General features: G+C 41.3%; 1 protein-coding gene across 2 annotated transcripts in view; it reads left to right on the top strand.

Moving 5' to 3' along the window:
- The window catches only part of LOC143731965 (scavenger receptor cysteine-rich domain-containing group B protein), a 37,554-nt gene extending 23,193 nt beyond the window's left edge, over window positions 1-14,361 (top strand). For both annotated transcript variants that reach the window (XM_077222579.1, XM_077222589.1), the window contains exons 7-12: window positions 3,803-4,117; window positions 6,861-6,938; window positions 7,211-7,282; window positions 8,464-8,778; window positions 10,385-10,486; window positions 12,460-14,361. In XM_077222579.1, the coding sequence (XP_077078694.1) occupies window positions 3,803-4,117; window positions 6,861-6,938; window positions 7,211-7,282; window positions 8,464-8,778; window positions 10,385-10,486; window positions 12,460-12,776 (1,199 nt within the window). In that variant the 3' untranslated portion in view covers window positions 12,777-14,361. The remainder of the gene's footprint in view (window positions 1-3,802; window positions 4,118-6,860; window positions 6,939-7,210; window positions 7,283-8,463; window positions 8,779-10,384; window positions 10,487-12,459) is intronic.
- The last annotated feature ends 1,353 nt before the right edge of the window (window positions 14,362-15,714 follow it).

The raw sequence follows: 15,714 nt of genomic DNA, 5'->3' as shown, positions 1-15,714 counted from the left end.
AGCACCCATTTTGATACCCCGGGAAGCTTTGCCCACGCATCTGCGCGAATAGCTAGAGGTAGAATGAAATCTGGGCTCTGGCCGCGGCATAGCGGCGGCCGGAGAGCTCCGGTGTGATGAGAAATAGACACTGTGTTTGCAGTGTGCGAGGCGGGGGGTGCGCTGATCACAGCGGGCAGCCCGACCACGCTCGGCTTCTCTCTGACAGGTTGTGGAGAGAAGGCGAGCGGGACGAGCCCCGAGCCTATCTGATGCCAGGAGAGAACAGACCTCGGTTGTTTCGTCGACCTCAATGGCGGAAGCGGCGGCGGACGGCGGCCGCTGTCCGTCGGGGAGGGACTGGAGCGATGCCGGCGAAGCTGGCGGGCGAACCGGCGAGCTTTGGCGGGCAGGAGAAGGCTCGGGGCCGCGCTGGGCACGGCGCTTTTTACGGCGCGGCGCTACGGCGGGCTGAAGTGCAGGCTCTGAGAAGGATGCCAGGCGAGTCCTCAGAGTCACCATAGGCAGTAGCTCACAGTGAGGGCATCCGCCGTCGACGAGAGCGAGAGCCGCATGATCCTCACCCAGGCAGGAAACGCAGATGACATGACGGTCCCCGTCGCTGAGTGTAGCTCGGCACGAGCCGCAGGATCTTTGCATCTTGAAAAAGACGCAGCTCTTTTAGCAGAGAGAGAGACAGTGAAAAAATGTGTGTCGCAGCGGCGAACACACACACACACAGTAATTGAAAGGATATGACGCCGGAAAGCGTAGCAGGTACGGCGGCTAAAGGCGGCGGTGCCAGCGACTTCAGACACAAAGGCTCGTCCCGCTGTGTGCTTGTCCTCAGACGGCGTTGCTTCTCACTCCGGATCCAGCGATGCGTGATGCTTCGCTGAAGAGATGAAAATCAGTGTACCAGCCTTATCGAGCTATATTTATAGGGCGAGATTGCGCTGTAGCAATGTTCAGGGAAGAAGGAGGCGGGAACCGGCGAACAATCAATATATACTTTATTTAAAATAAAATAAACAAACTAAAATACCGCCAGCAGCCCCTCGCGGACGACTGCTGGCTTACCAAAAATAAACATAACGGCCAGCAGCCCCTCGCGGACGACTGCTGGCTAAAATAAAACAAAAACACAACTAAAACACAGGCCTGTTCCTCTCTCGATCATCAACGTCGTCGCTCCCCCTTTATGCTTCCGCTCCTCCGTGAGAGATGCGAGACCGGTGTCCTCACAGGTGTTGCTCATTATCAATCGCACCACCGGCCTCGCGCCGTTCTCTCACGTCCCTCGGCCGTCCTGTTCGCCACATACCCCCATCGCCCCTCACAGGCCGGGGGGTACCCACGAGCCTGTGCCTACTCCCCCCCCGGCGGCGGCGATCCCTGGGGGGTATGGACCGACAAGCCGAGGGAAATGGAGACGGAAGCATGAGGAGCGACAGATCGAGAGAGGGGAGAGAGGGAAAAAAAAAAAAAAATGGTCCGGTTCCCACAACGCGCTGCCATCTGGTCCCCCACCAGCTGGGCGATCTCCTCCGCGGTGCCTGGCGGTGACGCTGGATGGCCCTCGGTGGACGGCTCGACGCTCCTCCGCCGCCCGGTGGACGGCGACGGCTCCTCGGGTGCCTTGGGCAGACGGTAGGAGTCCCCCGCTCCCTGCTCCTCCCCTTCGCTGGTGGACGGCAGCAGGCTCCGGCCCACGGCGAGCGGCGGCGACTCCTCCTCTCCCTCCCGGATGGCAGCCGCCCCTCCAATACACAGGCGGCCGGCAGCGAGCTCGACCGTCCAACCGGCAACTCTCTCCAGCGTACCGCCTCGAGTGTCCATGGCCGCGAGTCCCCAGCTCCCTGCTCCTCCCCTCGTTAGGCGGATGGCAGCAGGCTCCGGCCCACGGCGAGCGGCGGCGACTCGCGCACCATGCTCGATGACACCGCGGATTCCCCACAGCGGCGAGGACTCTCTGACAGCGCGTTCCTCCCTCTTCCCGGGTTTCGGCACCAGTGTAGCAATGTTCAGGGAAGAAGGAGGCGGGAACCGGCGAACAATCAATATATACTTTATTTAAAATAAAATAAACAAACTAAAATACCGCCAGCAGCCCCTCGCGGACGACTGCTGGCTTACCAAAAATAAACATAACGGCCAGCAGCCCCTCGCGGACGACTGCTGGCTAAAATAAAACAAAAACACAACTAAAACACAGGCCTGTTCCTCTCTCGATCATCAACGTCGTCGCTCCCCCTTTATGCTTCCGCTCCTCCGTGAGAGATGCGAGACCGGTGTGCTCACAGGTGTTGCTCATTATCAATCGCACCACCGGCCTCGCGCCGTTCTCTCACGTCCCTCGGCCGTCCTGTTCGCCACATGCGCCTTTTCTGGCGGGACGTGACGAAATGGGCGCGAAATGCCCCCATAGGATGGTGTCACGCAGCGCCTCTCTCGATAGGCTGCTGCTGTTGCCGCAGGGCAGCCAATAGGCACGCGAGCTGTCCTGCCTATATCTGCAAACTGCTGCACAGCGTTTTACATTAATTCAAAATTAAGGATAATTTTTAGCTTCAATATCTCGTGGAAAAGAGGTTTTCCCCAAAGCGTAAGATATTACGCAGTACGAGAGATACTCTCGTAAGAGAACTAGAGTTTCTGTTGGACAAAATACAGCCAATTGTTTGTCGATGATTTCATGTTTCAGAGTAAATGATAACAATAACAGCGAAATGCACAGAACTAGCCATGACATTCACGTAAAATATTTAAAGCTGTACACGTTAAGTAAATGTAAGTATAACTATTATATTTTAATACTTGAACAATTAAGGGACTGAAGCAACTTACGTTAACTTGCTTATCCATACATCATAAATCAAGATCAAATGCATTATATGTTTTAAAACTACAGAGCTTTGATCATAAAACTAAGCGTTTAAATTTCATCTTACTAAGACATATTATTGGCAGATATTTATATTTATATGCATTTAATGTCAGTATCTGCTGTACTTTTATAAAGATCTCATTGATTTACATTACATGCATCAGAATTTTATCTTACTTTTTGGACATAGAAATATCAGGATCTGCAGCAAATTGAATATTTTTGCTCTTTTTGAATACGTTTTTCCCTCCAAATTCTCAGTATATGAGCCATCAAAGCCTGATGTATCAAATATGACACACACACACACACATGCACACACACACACACACACACACACACACACACACACACACACGCACGCACACACACACACACACACACACACACACACACACACACACACACACACACACACACACACACACACACACACACACACACACACACACACACACACACACACACACACACAAACACAGGCAAACTCTTATATTTTGTCAAAAGATTTCATTAAAAATTTATTTTTAGAATTATTTTTTTCGGAATTAACATTTGATGCATGAATGATTCATCTCAGGCCTGGTTTCACAAACAGAGTTTAGATTAAGACAGGATTAGGCCTTAGTTCAATTAGGACATTTAAGCTTTTATAAAGACAACCTTAAAAAACAACATGACAAAACGATGACACCAGCGTATTTAAAGATATGCTTTCAGTTAAAACAACTCAAACATGCATTTTAGTCTGGGACTAGACTTAAACCTCGTCTGTGAAACCAAGGCTTCATGTTTCTTCTTACTTCAAAACAAGAATGATTTGTATTTCGAGAGTTACACATCAAATCCTTGTTGCACTTCCACATTGTAAAATGTTGCATTGAAACTGGTCCTGGATCAGAGTTAGTAAGCTTGCCTGATCTTGCTGTGCTGTAGGAGACGGTGTGGCACGGCTGGCCGGCACGTCGGACCGCTGTCAGGGTCGGGTGGAGATCTACTACCAGGGCAGCTGGGGGACGGTGTGTGATGATGACTGGAGCATGGCAGACGCGTCAGTCGTGTGTCGACAGATCGGCTGTGGACAAGCACTCGCTGCTCCCACAAACTCGTACTTCGGCTACGGCACGGGCCGGATTCTGCTGGATAACGTCAACTGTAATGGGCATGAGAGCAGCCTGGCCACATGTTACAGCCTGGGATGGGGAGTGCATAACTGCGGGCATCATGAGGACGCTGGTGCCATCTGCTCAGGTACGTCATTTCCATGTGTGTATCTATACCACGAATGTTATTTCTCGTGCCATTTATACACCAAAAATGGTTTTAGCGTGCATATTATATCCCCTTGGGAAGGATTAGGGGTGTGGAGTGTGTGCGTATTACACGCCATAAAGTGCGTATCATATGCACGCAAAAATTATTTTTGCTGTATAAATGGCACGAGAAATAACATTCGTTGTATAGGCTAGATACGCACTTTCATGATCTCCATCTCTTACAGGGAGACTGAGCCGTTCATAAACACATATTCTGAGTCCTAAAGTTTGAAAACACTAGTGAAATGCTTTCATTTTATAAATTTAATAATATTGATAAAATTACACTTCCGGTCCAAAGTCTAACCTGCCCACCAAGGCTGCATTTATTTGATTGTTAATACAATAACATAGTAATATTGTGAAATATCGTTACCATTTAAATAACTGTTTTCTAGTTGAATTTATTGTAAAATGTAATTTATTCCTGTGAATTTTCAGCAGTCTTCAGTTTCACATTAACATTTAAATTAAATTTATGCATTTGGCAGACGCTTTTATCCAAAGCGACTTACATTTGCATTTCAAGGTCCACATTTCCTTTCTTATCAGTTCTTGCTTTCCCTGGGAATCGAACCCATGGCCTTAGCGTTGCAAGCATCAACGCTCTACTGTTTGAGCTACAAGAAAGCATGATCCTGATTAGCTGATACCACATCACCACATGATCCTGATCAGTTCATAAAGACATATTCTGATGCATTAGAGTCCTAAAGTTGGAAAACACTAGTGACATGCTTTTATTGTATCATATTGAACTGAAAAATTACACTGCCGGTCCAAAGTCTATTCTGCCCACCAAGGCTGCATTTATTTGATTGCAAATACAATAACACAGTAATATTGCAAAATATTGTTACAATTTACAATTTTTCTACTTGAATATTTAGTAAAATGTCATTTATTTCTGTGTCTTTTTCAGCATCATTACTCCAGGCTTCAGTTTCACATGATCCTGCTCAATTATTATTGGTGCTGAGTTATTAATAATGTTATCAATGTTAAAAACAAGGATATTAATATTAAGTTTTGGTGCTTAATACTTTTGCGGAAGCCGCGATAATTTTTTTTTCAGGATTCTTTAAAGAAATAGAAAGTTCAAAAGAACAGCATTTATTTGAAATAGAATCTTTTGTTACATTATAAATGTCTTTACTCTCACTTTTGATCAATTTAATGTGTACTTGGTGAATAAAAGTATTAATTTCCTTTTTTTAATTTTTTTTTTACATTACCTAACCCATGTTTCTTGAGCATCAAATCATCATATTATAGGGCCAGTTGTTCAAAGGTAAACTGATCAGATTTTGGTTATCGGATTGGATCAAATCTTGAAAATGGGTTGTTCAAAAGGGAAAGAATGAGTCTGAAATCAGATTAGATCATGGAATCCAATCCTAGTTTTAATCTGGATCAAACCTTCAGTTTGTGTTGTTCAAAACTTGTCAGTATGATTTGGATAACTTTGATCCAAAAAAAACAGGATTATCCTGATCCCAACAGGGGGTAGGATTTGAAGTTGGATTCCACGAAGAAAATGTAGTAAAACTTTAAAACTGGTCAAATAATACTTTTGTATCATTTAGTGTATATATACTTTTAATTATATTTTGCACTTGACTTGTGTAACCGTTGTAACAGTGATAAAGTAGATAAAGTAGACATAGGCTACCAATAAAGCTATTCAGTAAAGTAAAGTAAAAATAAAAATGATCTTGTCCCCATGAAATAATCCCCCAAACAGATTTCAATAACAAACAAAAATAATATAATTCCATTTTTCTGTCATTCATCACCGTATATTAATTTCAAAGAAACAATCATCAGAGATGAGCCTGTCAAAAATAATTTCTAACAATTGCATACTAAACGTCCAGTCAGTCCCTCATTCAAAAAAATTTTTTAAGATGTTTTCAAAATATCCACAATGTATATTTGTTTTTTATTTGTTGTGGCTCAGATGAGGGGTCATAAAAGAAATTTACGAATGGAAGTGGATGTTTTTGTTATTTTTGTGTTTTGTCTCAAAATAAGAAGCATTTACAGTGACTCCATGTTGGCTCTTCTACCTGTTCTTTACATAGCTAAAGGATATGTTGTCCCATTTAGAGCACTGGTAATCCGGATTTGGTAATCTTGAAAACTGTGTATCTGGATCAGGGTGATCCAGTCCATTGTTGCTTTGAAAAACCGGCATAAAAGTAAGACGGATTACCTGATCCTGAATAGGAAAAAATGGGATTTCCAAATCCGGATCATTTTGATCCAGATTAAATGTTTTGAACAACTGGCCCATAGTGATTTCTGAAGGATCATGTGACACTGAAGACTGGAGTAATGATGCTGAAAATTCAGCTTTGATCACAGGAATAAATTACACTTTACTATATATTCACATAGAAAACAGTCTTTATAAATATTTCACAATATTACTGATTTTACTGTATTTTTTTTAATCAAATAAATGCAGCCACGGTGAGCAGAAGAGACTTCTTTCAAAAATATTTTAAAAATCTGAATTATTCCAAACTTTTGACCAGGATAGTGTGTACATGCATTTCAGAAATTTTCAAAATTGTCTCAAACTTTTTAGAGCCCATTGTATGTGAATATTCACCGATACTGTATTAATGTGATTGTAGATCTAACTCTCCCCGTCTCTCTCTCTCATATTGCAGGCTCGAGTTCGACCATGGGCCCGTTTATCAACACAGAGACTTTAGGCAGAGGATTCCTTATTCCAGAAACCACCGCAGGTATAAACGCTGCCTATAGACCACTGTACGCTGGGCCTGTAACTTCACCTGCTATTTTCAATAACACACGGTTGAATTAACAGCTAATTCATTGTTATTAACCGCTGTGCATGACCATGCGTTTTGGCATTTACTTTGGGCTGTAGTGAACAGACCATCTGTCACACGCTGGATTGTCCTGATGTCTTAAAGCACCAGCAGATGGCGAGCTTTCAAAACAGTCTCATTTTGTGTTCCTCACTTTTTTCTCCTCCTTTCTCTGTTTTCTTTAGTGACAGAAACGCCAGTGCCAGTTACTGAGACGACAACCACTACTGTGTCCACGGCAGCCTCAACCACTAAAGGTAGAGAAGACACTGACCATTGACAATCTCAGTTCTCTCACCAGTGGCCGTCTCTGAACTTCCATTAGTCATTTTGACTGGATGATGTAGAATTTCATAACTGTGGTGTGAAATTGATGAAATAATGCAATTGGGGAGACAGATGGATCGATGGATGGATGGATAGATAGAATGACCAACAGACAGACAGACAGACAGACAGACAGACAGACAGACAGACAGACAGACAGACAGACAGATAGATAGATAGATAGATAGATAGATAGATAGATAGATAGATAGATAGATAGATAGATAGAACAACAGACAGATAGATAGATAGATAGATAGATAGATAGATAGATAGATAGATAGATAGATAGATAGATAGATAGATAGATAGATAGATAGAACGACGGATAGATAGATAGATGGATAGAGAGATAGATAGATAGATAGATAGATAGATAGATAGATAGATAGATAGACAGACAGACAGACAGACAGACAGACAGACAGACAGACAGACAGACAGACAGACAGACAGACAGACAGACAGACAGACAGATAGATAGATAGATAGATAGATAGATAGACAGACAGACAGACAGACAGACAGACAGATAGATAGATAGATAGATAGATAGATAGATAGATAGAACAACAGACATATAGATAGATAGATAGATAGATAGATAGATAGATAGATAGATAGATAGATAGATAGATAGATAGATAGATAGATAGATAGAACGACGGATAGATGGATAGATGGATAGAGAGATAGATAGATAGATAGATAGATAGATAGATAGATAGATAGATAGATAGATAGATAGATAGATAGATAGATAGATAGATAGATAGAACAACAGATAGATAGAACAACAGATAGATAGATAGATAGATAGATAGATAGATAGATAGATAGATAGATAGATAGATAGAACAACAGATAGATGGATAGATGATAGATAGATAGATAGATAGATAGATAGACAGACAGACAGACAGACAGACAGACAGACAGACAGACAGACAGACAGACAGACAGACAGACAGACAGACAGACAGACAGACAGACAGACAGACAGACAGACAGATAGATAGACAGACAGACAGACAGACAGACAGATAGATAGATAGATAGATAGATAGATAGATAGATATCTCTAACCCTCTGCGTCCATCGTTGGTTTCAGAGAAGTCAAACTTGCGTGTGGTGAACGGCCTGGACCGCTGTCAGGGCCGAGTGGAGGTGCTGTACTTCACCGTCTGGGGGACCGTGTGTGATGACGACTGGGACATGGATAACGCGCTGGTGGTCTGCAGACAGCTGGGATGCGGCCCGCCTCTGGCTGCCAAGAGTCTGGCTTACTTCGGCCAAGGCTCAGGTCCCATTCTGCTGGATAACGTCGACTGCACTGGCCGTGAGCAAAAGCTGACCGACTGCTTTAATCTGGGCTGGGGACAGCATAACTGCGGCCACTACGAAGACGCTGGAGTGATCTGTGCACGTAAGAGAACAGCAAATATTACATACATTACAAAGCATTTAGGCCCAGTTTACACCTGCTATTAAGATGCGTTTTGCTCGATCGGATCACAGGTAGACGAGGGAGACACATTCACGTTTACTCCTGGTGTTTTAATCCGTCTCTTCTGTCCACTTTCAACCACTTCTGTCCTGATTTCTTTGAGACAGTTTGTGTAATTTACACATGAACGACTATCAAATTTAACGATTTTTAATGACTTCTGCAGTATCAAAATTGGACCCCTTCATGACAAGCATCTTTAGTACTTAGTAGAACACCCTTTTGCTGTTATAACCTGCTGGACACGAGATGTATAACCAGACACCAGCTCCTGGCAGAGTTTCTGAGGAATCTGAGGCCGTTCCTCATGAGCAATGGCCTCCAGTTCAGGAATATTCTTGGGTTTGTGTGCTTTCTTCAAATCCCACCAGAGATTTTCCGTGGGGTTCAAGTCTGGTGACTGTGATGCCACTGTATCACCCAGGACTTCTTCTGCAACTAATGAAGCCCTTGATTATTTGCATCAGGTGTGCTTGAGACAACACCTGTTCTGCAGATTTGTGCTGTTGTGAGGGATTCTTTTCAGGGGGTTGAATAATTTGGAGACTGCAGAAGTCATTAAAAGTTGCATTTTCGTTAAATTTGGGGAAACCACTTGAAATGTTTGTTTTGTTGAGGTACTTCAATTACTTTTGTTTGATTTATTCATTGCAAACAGCTGAAAGTCTGTGCATTCTGCCAATAAACTTGATTTGCAATGGGGGGTGAATAATTTCGATTACAACTATATATTCAAAGGTCAGTCTATGCACACAAACATGTGCCCTTTATTCGTGAAATTCATTCATTCACTACAAAAGCATTTCACTAAGAACACACACACACACACACACACACACACACACACACACACACACACACACACACACACACACACACACACACACACACACTCACACACACGCACATCCATATATCACTGTCCCTTCAATTACCAATACTCTCAAACTACAACATACAAACTAACATCCATTGTACATTTATTTGGCCACTGTCTCTTTTAGAAATCCCAACATAAACCATTGAGAAAGAGGGAAATCACAAAACTGACTCAAGATCAGCAACATCTTCTGTATGACAGTTGGTCATATCTGCATGAACAATAAAGAGGCCCGTCCGTACAAGCCACGTGCATCACTAACGCATAAATATATGCATGCATGTGTCTAATAGATGAGCATTTAAGAGAACAGGGAAAGACTGAAATAAACATGAGATAAAGATACAAAAAGTGTCAACATTTAGAGCACTCTCATACACTGGAAAAAAAGTGTTTTCTCTGAAATATTTCACTCATAAATATTTCACAAAGTATAATTTTAAAGTAGAAAGACTGAAATATTATGTGTTTGTATAACATAGTCCAATTATCTTTGTTTCTACAACTTCTACAACTACATTCTAGAACGAGAACCACAAGTTAGTGGTTCATTAAAAGAGTTTATTTGGTCACAGTAAACGAAAGTTAACCAACATAATGTAACCTAATCTTCTAAAGTAAGTTTTTGTATTTTCTATTTTTCAGCGCCTTTGGAATTTGAGGTAATAGGAAGAGACTTTGGCGTAGGGATAACCGAGGGACTTACTACAACTACAACTGCAACTACAACCACGACACCAGCGGAAGGTAAGCACACCGAAAGTGACGCTCAAGTTTTGACATCCTCAAAGACATTTCAGAAACATTGTACATCAGTGTATGGTGCAGTGTATGGAAGCACACTGATTTATGTGTCCATCAGATGTTGTGCTCATGAATGGAGCAGATAATGGGAAACCATATCACTGGCCTAATTGCATAACCCCTTTATTATATTAGGTGGTTATTTTATAAGCTCGGAAAGAATTTTGGGCCAAAATTATGTTAGTATTTTGTATTTAATATAGTTTTGAGCAGCAATTATCGGGGTTCAAGCACTTTAAGTTAGCCTTTAAGCACATTAGTCAAAATATGTTTTATTTAGCAAGCCTGTAACAATCTAGATCATAGATGGAAAAGACCATTTACAACCAATACAGTCAATTTACTAAGGAAATATATGTTTTTAAAGATTTTTAACGGTTATAGCACCACCTAGACTCCGATCTCCATAAAGGTTTGCATGCTTCTTTAGAATCATATGTTGCATGTTCTCACCTAATTTCGGGAAATGCTAAGTTTTTGTTTAGGACTAACAGGCTTTTGAGTATATTTTGCTATGCCCCTTTTCTAAATGAGCCTGTTATAGCTATCCCAAAGGGTTAAATATTCTCAAATATTTAACAAATTATTTGATTGACAGCAGTAATTCTTGAGGCAAAGTTGTTCAGGAGGTCTAACATATGATATGCATATTGTGTGTATGCGTGATATCTGAGGCATAAAACTCGTTTTTTTGTGCCAGTCGGCCTCCGTTAAACTTGTCTAATAGGTGCTCAAACTTCATTGGCCGATTACGGCCATGTTTTTCGAGATACGTAAATGTCCTCATAGACAGACGTGGCACCTTACACAAAGAAACTGCATGCCAATTTTCAAGTCAATCGGAATAACGCTTGTGAGTTACAGCCATTTTCATGTTTTTTTCTGTCATAGCGCCACCAAGTGGCTAATCACAGAGATTTTGTTACTGTGACTTCAGATTAAGCCCATACATACATGTTCCGAGTTTGGTGAAAATATCTCATTCCTTTTTAAGAGTTAAAGACACTTTAGTAAAAGCAGCCCCGCCCTCTACGAAGGTTTTAGCGTCCTGTCGCGAGCGTAAATCGAAATTATTATTTTTCTATAAATATTGACAATCAGACTCCAGAGAAACTTACTTGAATTGGTTTAATTCCAATCGGGTGAAAAACCTAGGACTAGTTTGCAAATTATTTTTTTCCAAATAATCCAAAATATTAAAAAAATTTGAGTTATGAGCGTTTTCCTACTTTTGATTGCTGTAGCGCAACCATCTGGCCAATTGCGGCGAGCTTCGGTGAAATTGTAAACGGGACCACCATCTCTCAAAGTTTCAAGTCTCTATTTTCTGTTTTCACTTACTGAATAGTATTTGAACCACAGACTGTAAAAAAAATATGGACGTAGTGTCCGTGACGTAACCCGATGGTTTCTGAAGAGTATTTTTGAAGCCCAAAGTGGGCGGAGCCAGCCGTCGCCATCTTGGCAGCGCGTCACTCCCGGATAACAGAAAATGGGCAAAGAGTCGCGATTAGCTGAGGTGGCGTGACGCCAACAAACAGCAGACAAACGCCTAGTAGTGACATCAGCGGCAATCCACCTGTCACTCGAATGGCCACGCCCTTAATTATGCAGAACTTTAAGGCTTAATGTAATTTAAATGGATGCGTAATAAAACAAATCACGCCCCTCACAGTTGTCATGAAAGGCAAAATTTGCTATATAGACCAAAACACATTTTTTTCTGCCATAAATTTGGGCATTTTAACATGGGGGTCTATGAGATTGACTCTCTTCTGCAGCCTGTCTCTAGTGGCCAGTCGATGAATTGCAGTTTAAGTCACTTCCATGTTGGATTCAAGAGAGAGACCGGAAGGTTGTCGCTTGGTTTGAACAAACACGCATCTTATCCAGCTCTCTCTCTTTCTCTCCTCAAGCCACCATCAGGCTCGTGGGAGGCCTGCACCGCTGTGAGGGTCGTGTGGAGATGTACCTGAGAGGGGAATGGGGTACCGTGTGTGACGACGCTTGGGATATTACAGATGCTAAGGTGGTGTGTAGGCAGATGGGCTGCAGGCTGCCTAGAGCCGCACAGGTAGAGGCCTACTTCGGTCCCGGTCGTGGCACAATCCACCTGGACAATCTGAAATGCACAGGCACAGAGGATACTCTCATTCGGTGCTCTCACATAGCATGGAACGTCCACAACTGTGACCATTCAGAGGACGCCAGCGTCACATGTTCGCTCCAATGACTCCACCCACCTCAAGCCACGGCCACCAGCCTGATCCAATCGGAAGGGGAAATGAATAGCATTGACTACAGGACTTGTATAAAGTTTGTACATAACACCTCACGCCAACCCTGAAGAATAGATTTTAAAGATGAAATAGGTATTTGGGTGTGAAACAATGAAAAATAAGTTATGCTACTACTGCTATATAAATAACTGTAATAAATATTATGAATGAAAATTCGAATTATGCACTTTATAAACTATACGAACGTGTACACATAGGTGAATAAATAAGCTGAGGCTATTGATATACAGTGGAAACCAAAGTTTTAGACTCTCCTCTCTTTAGGCGTTTTGATATAGACTGCAAGCACCAAATTTATTATGCCATACAAAAACTGATACTTAAAGTGGAACTGAATGCTAGAAGTAAACATAAAAAAATTCTGTTTTGAAGATACATTTTGTTGCATATCCTACAGTAAAGTTTAAAGTGTATCTGAATATCTTTAACATTTTATTGAATGTCAAAACATCATTCATTATTCAAAAATATTTGTCTGAATTGGTCTGCTCAGAATCAAAAAAATTCTCAGGTCCATTTTGATCGGTTTGATTGATTATTGAAAAATAATGGTTTCAATGCTAAAAAATGTTTTCATTTTCTTTCTGTCTTTTTTTTTGTGTGTCTCTGTTCCATCATTTGTTAGTATTAACAGAATGAAAATAATGGGATAAAAGAAATATTGCATTTGTATTGAGGAAACTAAACCATGTAATTGGCCTAATTGCATAATAGTATATTAAGATAGGAAGGAAATTTAGGCCAAAAAGGACGTTGAGATTTTTATATATAATATATAAATAAACATTTGGTAAACCTAAAGTTAAAGAAAAAAATAAAATGCTTTTACTGTACAGACTTTCCTAAAATATTGGGCTGAAATGGCAACTTTTTTTTTGTCAATATACACTCCTGGGCAAAAAAAACCCCACTAACCTTTTAATTTAATAACCACACATTATTGGTCAGGAAATTAGCTTAATTTAATCATATGCACTACTTAAAAACCCATTGCTGTCTCAGAAAAACATAAAAGACAGAATGAAGTTTTTGGCTGAATATGAGAGTGATGAATCACAATGAAACACAAGCGGCGTCTACGAAAATCTGCTGAGAAATATAATAATACATGCATACAAGTCCTTGAATGGTTCAGAGTATAGAGGAATATTGCAGAATGGCTTGTTTCCCACAAATGAAAAGTTATCTCAAAAATCGTATTATTTTTCAACAAGACAATGCTCCTGCACACGCTGCAAAGAACGAATTGGTCTATAGACCAATAGTGGTCTCAACAGGCTTGAGAACGAATCAGGCTCATGTTTAGTCCAGATTTGAACCCTGTGAATATTTGGTCTCAGATTAAACTCAAACATTTTTAACTGCTCATGAACTGTAAAGCCATTTACATTGAGAGGAACAACACTGACTCTAATCAAGCTGTTTCAAGGCTATTCTGTTCTGAGTGACTATATATACAGAATTTGTGCAACTCCTGACCAGTGATTTGTGAATAAAAAAGATCATTAAAAGACTAAATGTTTTGCCTTTTTTCTGCCCATAAATAAAGTGCTATAAATATATTATATATTCTTAAAGTTGGTCTAAAGTTGTTTGCTGAAATTTTCTCCTATTAAGACAAAACAGCACATTATTTATTCTCCCCGCTGGTGCTCTACATAATAAAAGTTTTGTCATCTGTGTTTTATATTTCACATATTCAAATTTTATAATGAATATGTAATAGATGTATTTTACTATTTATTATTAGTTATAAGGGGAGTCTGGGTCTTTTGACATGTTTTTTTTCAATAGCCTTTCTGTAGCCAAGAAGAAGGTGTCTATACAGAAAATAAAATAAAAAAATTTAAAAATAAAACAAGCATGACAAATATTCACTGGAGTAACTTTATGACAATTAGCCCCAGTTTACTCTATAAATGCTAGCAAGTAACACTGCAACTCTCAAGGTTCTAATAACCAAATTAAATAAATAAATAACCAACCCTTTTATAATTGAGATTATATGGAGCCCCTAAAGCAGTGGTATTCAAATGGCGGACCGCGATACATAATTGTGCCATTTTACCTTTCTATAGATTAAATTGAGCAGCGGATGGGTTCACATCACAAGCGCTCAGGGTCGTTTAGGCCGTGTGTCCACCAAAGCGTTTTTAGTCGGCTGAAAACGCTGGACGCTCTGCTGAAAACGCCTAGCTGTGGGCGCTTGAGAGCGTTTTGGCAGCGCTGCGTTTTTTCAGTTGAGACGATTCGTTGCTATGATACAGAATATCAGCAGCACAGTTTACTTGTAACTGATTTCGCAGATAATTTTGTTTCATACTAAAAATGTATTTTTCATCCATTTTGTTCGGTTAGCTCTGCTGGTTGACGTCGTTGTACAGAAAGGATGTTGTGACAGTTGGTCGTGTGGTATTTGTCCCGCCCCTCCTCCACTGTGATTGGACGTCTGGGTAAAAAGTGACAGTAATGAGCGCAGCGTTTTACCCAAAGTTGAACATTTTTCAACTCTCGGCGACCAGTAAAAACGCCGGGCGCTCAGCGCTTCAGCGTGAAAAAAACGCCGAACGCTCAGCGCTTGAGCGTTAAATACTCGCTCAGCGCCTCGCTACGCTCATGGCGTTTAAAAAACGCGGCGCTCCCATTGAAAACAATTAGAATTTTACGCCAGGAGCGTGAAAAAACGCTTTGGTGGACACACGGCCTTACGGTCGGTAATGATCTTTCAGAAGTATATCCTCTAATATTTTTATCTAGAGTCAAACTCGCTTCATTCAAGCTCTTTCCGCTCCGTGTGCGTTGCTTCTCTCTTTCGCTACAGACATAAAGCTGCAGATGACGCAGGTATTTTAAAGTCCAAAATAAAAATCA

The sequence above is a fragment of the Siphateles boraxobius genome, unplaced genomic scaffold (assembly GCF_051911475.1).
Source record: "Siphateles boraxobius isolate OS27281-9 unplaced genomic scaffold, OSU_SipBor_1 120, whole genome shotgun sequence".
NCBI classification, from domain to species: Eukaryota; Metazoa; Chordata; class Actinopteri; order Cypriniformes; family Leuciscidae; genus Siphateles; species Siphateles boraxobius.
Note: the sequence above shows the minus strand (reverse complement) of the source record. Positions and strands in the feature narration are given on the sequence as shown.